General features: G+C 42.0%; 1 protein-coding gene across 2 annotated transcripts in view; it reads right to left on the bottom strand.

The window, feature by feature from the left end:
* Positions 1-1,296: 1,296 nt before the first annotated feature.
* PAN3 (poly(A) specific ribonuclease subunit PAN3) overlaps positions 1,297-6,000 on the bottom strand; it is a 62,746-nt gene continuing 58,042 nt past the window's right edge. For both annotated transcript variants that reach the window (XM_056858426.1, XM_056858427.1), the window contains 3 exons: positions 4,977-5,041; positions 3,392-3,530; positions 1,297-2,505 (listed from right to left, as the gene is read on the bottom strand). In XM_056858426.1, the coding sequence (XP_056714404.1) occupies positions 2,365-2,505; positions 3,392-3,530; positions 4,977-5,041 (345 nt within the window). In that variant the 3' untranslated portion in view covers positions 1,297-2,364. The remainder of the gene's footprint in view (positions 2,506-3,391; positions 3,531-4,976; positions 5,042-6,000) is intronic.

The raw sequence follows: 6,000 nt of genomic DNA, 5'->3' as shown, positions 1-6,000 counted from the left end.
AAACATGGACCAAATAAAAAAACAAATAAAACTGCACATTGTTCTATGCACTACCCAACGGCAAATATTTCCTGGATGGCATTTACTTATGGAACCTTATTGGCTCTCTGCTCTCCCCCCCCCCCCCAAACATACTTTAAACCAAGTCCTGAGATTACTGGGGCCAAAGCAATGGACATTTAACATAATGACATAAGTTAGCAAAATGCAAGTTGCCTTTCAGAAGCAGATTTTGCTGGTGTAGGGAGGATGAGATCTAAGCCCTGCATTACCCCTTTTTGCCTTTGCTTGTCCCAAAATATTGGTCCATAAAATAATCTGTCAAAAGGTTCCCAATTCCCACAACTGAAGAGATGATCCCCTTTCATTAAAAAGGGGAGGGGGAGAAAAAAGCCTCAGCCCGCTTATAAATTAAGCATTCAATATTTCTTCTAGAATACAAGTACTACATTTTTGTACAAAAGAATTACAATACAATTTTTTTCCAAAAAACATATAAAAGACAGCTGCTCTTCCTCAAATACATGAGCTAATGATAAAAGACTGGTTTTGCCATGTTCATATTTCAAAGTCCCTGTTCCTTTTGACGTTAAAAAAGAATATTGTGGCAACTGTTCTCCTCTGAATATGAAACATTATGATCCTTTTAAAAATCTGTTCAGATTAAATGATAATTGATTTCGTTTAAGATCGTCAACTGATGCTAACAATTTAACACATTTCCTTAGTTTGTTCAAGGGCATCCCTAGCTTTCCAATGCCTTCGCTATGAAGGGCTTCCACGAGGCAAATCTAAAGGATGAGTGTCACAATTAAAGCTTATAAAACTGGACAGAATTATTAAAACTTTATCTGAAATTACAAACAGTGAATATTAATAAAATGAAAACCAGGAACGTCAGTTGCAAGTGCCTTTGGAGTCAGTCCTGACCTTTTAGAAAGAATTTCCACATTTTCTTCATGGTGTGAGCACCCAGTGCTATTGAAACGTTCAGTGCTGGGGGTGAGGGAAGCATATAGAGAGAGATATATACAGTCTTCACTACTGTGTTAAGGGGAAAAAATCCTACATATTTGGCAGTCTTCAGTATCAAAGTGTAGGTGTTCTACTACAAATCCCCTTGAATAGCTAAAGCTCGGAGTCCAACCGCAGGTCCGGTATCAGAAAGTGAGGAGTGGGGGGGGGGGGCGTCCAGACTTGAAGACTGAATATTCATGCGTTGAATCATCATCAGAAGTAATTTTACTTTGGGCTAAGCAGCAACTGCAAAAGCCCCAGCAGACCCCTCCCCCATTCTTCCAGAATCAGGCTATACAACTTCAAAAGCTCTCGATGTCAGACAACTGCTGTGTGTGGTTAAATCTTCTGAACAGTGTCTTTTGTTATCTGTATCCAGTGTAAAGTACCATAATAAAGCTGTGGTTCAAAGAACAGAACTTTATACAAAAAAAAAATTATACTGCAAGTAACTTAAAGGAATACACTCCTGAAACCTCAGGCCTGTAGCACAATTTCTTTTTTTCTTTTTTTTAAAAAACCCAAAACCCTCTATTAAAAATTGCATAAATGTAAATGCATCTGACTAGCAGGAAAATATACAAACAGGTATTTTATTTAAAAGGCGCTGGTCGTGTTCAGAGCAATTTGGATACGCTCCTGGAAGTTATAGATGCTTCTTCTTCTTTCAAAACGGCGCTATGTTGCTTAGACAAAGCTTCAACCAGATAAAAGGGGGATTTTACATGTGACGATTCTATACTTCACTTGATTTTTTTTTAATATGCATCTTCTGGTTTGATTGGTTAACCAACAGTGGGGGTGGGCGTATGACACACGTACAGAGGTTACAAGAGACACTGTAATTAACAGAAGACAATTTCTATAAAATTATTCACATGGTCCTTTATAGTATTCTGGGGTGCAAATAATATCAAAATGAATAAATTCTGCGGTATACTCAGTGGCAAAAAAAAAGAAAAGGATTATCCTAGAAATGTCTTTGCAAAGAGATTCCCTTAGTAAGTATCCAATGTGGCAAAACATCAGAGTTCAGAAAAGTCTTTTAAAAAAATTAAAATTAGTGCATATACGAGTGGAAAAAAATAAAAGCAGGAACATCATGCCCTGATGTGTTCCTTATTTTAAAATAAATTCTTCACAGATAAAGCCTCCAATGGCAGCCAGAGTTCAAGGGTAAGCAAAAAAACATTCTTCCCTTCAAAAGTAACAGTGTACCTGACTGAAGTGCAACATCTCCTGCTGTTTGTTTCCCGAAATGTGAAATGAGATGACGACGACCCAGCTGTAGTGCAATTTGCGATTGGTTACGTTCCTCAGCAATGTCCTGCATGCTTCCAGCAAGTACTACAACTGCCCGTTTGCGGCTGCAACGAGTTCTTGAAAAGTGTTTTCAAAGCAGCGCTTCAGGTCACTGTACGTTACCACAAGTACACTCTTCTCGTCTCTGGAAATGAGGCTTATTTTTTCTGGCACACCAGCATCTAGCTGAAATTAAAAAAAAATTGCATGTAAGCTTTTATGCATAACATTATAGGGTTTGACATAATCAATAATAATAATGATGTCTATGCTCTTTTTTTTGGCATGCAGAAAGGCTCCTCCGCCCCCTGTTCACTGTAATCATTATTTTCCAAACAGATGGGAAATCCACAGCCCAGGTCCAACACCTTATTGTAGCAAACCACCCAGTTGTTAAGATAGGCTTACTAATGACTTACAAACCACCACCAGGTGAACCAACCCAACATCAATGGGAAAGGGAAATTTTAATCTACAATGTCCTGGAAGATGAAGAGATATTCAAAACTGCACATCAGTCTTCAAGACTTAGGAAAGCACGTGGTACAGGCCTCTCTGGGGGTCTGTACCACCTTGGAGTGCATGGAAAGATTGCTTGCCGTGTGTGTGTGTGAGAGCGAGAGTGGGGGTGGGTGGGAACAAATCACAACGTCACAGCATGGGGAAAAAAGTTACTCTGCGCTAAGCGATTAGCCCCCAAGTCTAAAACACGTGAAAAGTTCACTATGGTTGTGAACACCACTATTTAAAAGACTCCTTAATGTGAAGAGAACCACCCTTAATTAGATAATACTTTTAAACTAGACAAGACCAGCGAAGTCTCTCAAATATAGATTTCGGGGGCTTTTGAGGTAATCACCAAGGCACCCCACTGGAATCACCAATTTGTATGGGATGCAGCTGCGCTGTAGCTACTGTGCACATTCTAAGACCTCACAGCTGCCCCCCCCCAAGATCAATCGAAGAATCACATTCATTTGAAGAAAATAAAATAATTATTATAATTGTGAAGAGGAAAGATGACAAATCACAATTTATGTGCAAGTACAGAAGATAACTGGCTCTTATTTACCTTGTTAAGACAAGAGATAATGTGACCGAGGTCTATCCAGGGAGTACCTGCTTCTGTCACCTGATGGAAAAGATGATCCCTAAAGAGCTTCAGAAGATACCTGTCTCCGGTTTCTGACCATGCTGGGTCCTTCTGAAATCTGGCATGAAACAGAGTTTCCATGTCTCTCATTAAAAGCACATCATGACAACACATTTTAAACCAGGTGTTAACCTCCAGATTTGCTTTTCACATGCATCAGCTGAAGGGCCCCTTCCATCACAAGAATGCGTAGCAGCAAACAGAACTACATGGCAGGACCAAACCCACTACTATAACAGGCATACCTTGTTTTATTGCGCTTTGCAGACATTGCGTTTTCAAGCAAGTCTATCAGCGCCGTTTTACCAGCAGCAGGTGCTCACTTTGTGTCTCTGTCACATTTTGGTAATTCTCAGAATCTTTCAAACTTTTTCATTACTATTACAGTACATTGGTTTTTTTAAAGACAGAATTCCATTGCACACTAAATAGACTACAGTACAGTGTAAACTTAACTTTTATAATGCACTGGGAAACCAAAAAATTCGTGTGATTTGCTTTATTGCTGTGGTCTGGAAACAACCCCGCAATACCTCTGAGGTATCCTTGAATTATTCCCAGCCTCCACAAGAGGCAGCGTAGCGCTCAGAAGATATTTTCTGCTATTAGGAGAAAAACACTCTTCCAAAGATGGACTACCGGTAACAGTTTGGAATTTGAAAAATTAAGCTCTTTCCAAAGAATTTATGAAATTAGTTAAACTAGTTAATTCTCTGCATCCAGATAAGCCATAAAGTGTTAAGGCTCTATTTATACACAAAGAAGTCCTGGTTTGAATGCTACAAAACTGATCTAAGTGGCCTAGTTCATCTATGGCCATTAACGCATAGCTCCTTTCTCATTTCTTTGTCCCTGTTAAGTAGCACACTTTTTTGTTTCCGGAACCCAAAAAGTAAACGCATGGAGTGAAGGAGCACCTGGCAGGAGTCGCCACCACTCTGCGCTCCTCCACCCCACCATCCTCAGGTGGAGGCGAGGAGGCAGCGAGGGGAGGCCGGCAGCGGGTGGAGGCTGCGGCGGCGGGTGAAGGCTCCACTGCCGCTTTGTGCTCCTCCACCTTGCCATCCCTGGGTGGAAGCGAGGGGAAGCTGGTAGCAGGTGGAGGCGCAGGGGAGGGGGAAAGAGTAGAGAGGGCATGGGGTCCAGGGGGGCTGAAAAGGGCCGCCAGGGGCAAGTGGTCTCACGGTTGGGAGTTGACCCTGGTGCTGAAACACACCGGCGAACTCTTGCAACTGCCGCAAACCTTACTTTAATATCAGGACAACACAAAAACCTTGAAAAGTTACGAAAGGAGGTGGGTTTATCACGCGGGAGGGAGCTGACCATGCGCATTGCCTGCAGAGATTTGCAACATTCGCGGGAGAATTGCAGGACAAAATGGCCATGTGTTAACGGCCTTTCACATTCTAGACTCTTCAAGTCTACAGTAAGACACATAAACATTGACTCCCTGTAGTGCCCTTTATACAGCACTGTGACGCTGAAAGCGCTGAATTCTTCTTACTCTGGCCTCTCATTGATTGTTCCCAATTTTGCAAGAAGTCGAAATAATCTTCCATTCTGAACTTCCTAAAAGACAATTAATTTTTTTTTAATTTGCACAACAGTGCATGTGAAAAATATAACACAGAGAGGTGTAACTTAATGAAACTGAAAGACCTATAACAACAGTATGATCAGTCTGTTTCATAGACATTGCAGATTCTTCAATTACTGTACAATTTCCAGGCCAGGAAACTGCTTGTTTTCTAATACTAGCCTTTCAACTCTTCCAGCAATCACACTTTTCTCACTGATAATCTCCAAACAGTACTAGTAAGGAGTCAAGGGATATTTTGAAAAAAGACCGATGTACAGTCAACTCTTTGCTATCCGGGACGTGATTATCTAGAATGCTCTGTTAAGTGGCATTTCCCAGAGAGCAAGCCCCTCCCCCTCAGCCACCATATACCTGAGCCAGCGTGGCGTAGTGGCTAAGAGCAGCAGACTCTAATCTGGTGAACCAGGTTCAATTCCCCACTCCTCCACATGAAGCCTGCTGGGTGACCTTGGGCCAGTCAGTTCTCTCAGAACTCTTTCAGCCCCATCTACCTCCCAAGGTGCCTGTTGTGGGGGGGTGGGGAAGGAAGGTGATTGTAAACCACTTTGAGCCTCCTTAAAGGTAGAGAAAAAGAGGGGTGTAACACTAACTCTTCTTCTTCCAGCATATGTGCACTACACCTTCCATGCCTCCAACTGGCATCATCCTTACCCCTCAGACTGCCTCAAGCTGTCAACTCTACCAGAGAACTCCATACTTGTCCGCCTGGTGTCTAGGATGGCTCCATGGCTTGGGAGAGGGAAGGGAAAGCATGGGGTGGGGGGGCTTTTGTCATGGTGTTCCTAATGGGGATGAGTTTGGTCACTAAGGATTCCTCCAGGTAGGGGGCAGGGTACAAATAACTTGAGTATCCGGCACATTTGATCAACCAGGAACCCTCATTCTCCATGATAAAGAAGAAAAAGAAGAGTTGATTTTTATATGCCAA

The sequence above is a fragment of the Euleptes europaea genome, chromosome 12 (assembly GCF_029931775.1).
Source record: "Euleptes europaea isolate rEulEur1 chromosome 12, rEulEur1.hap1, whole genome shotgun sequence".
Taxonomy (NCBI): Eukaryota; Metazoa; Chordata; class Lepidosauria; order Squamata; family Sphaerodactylidae; genus Euleptes; species Euleptes europaea.
Note: the sequence above shows the minus strand (reverse complement) of the source record. Positions and strands in the feature narration are given on the sequence as shown.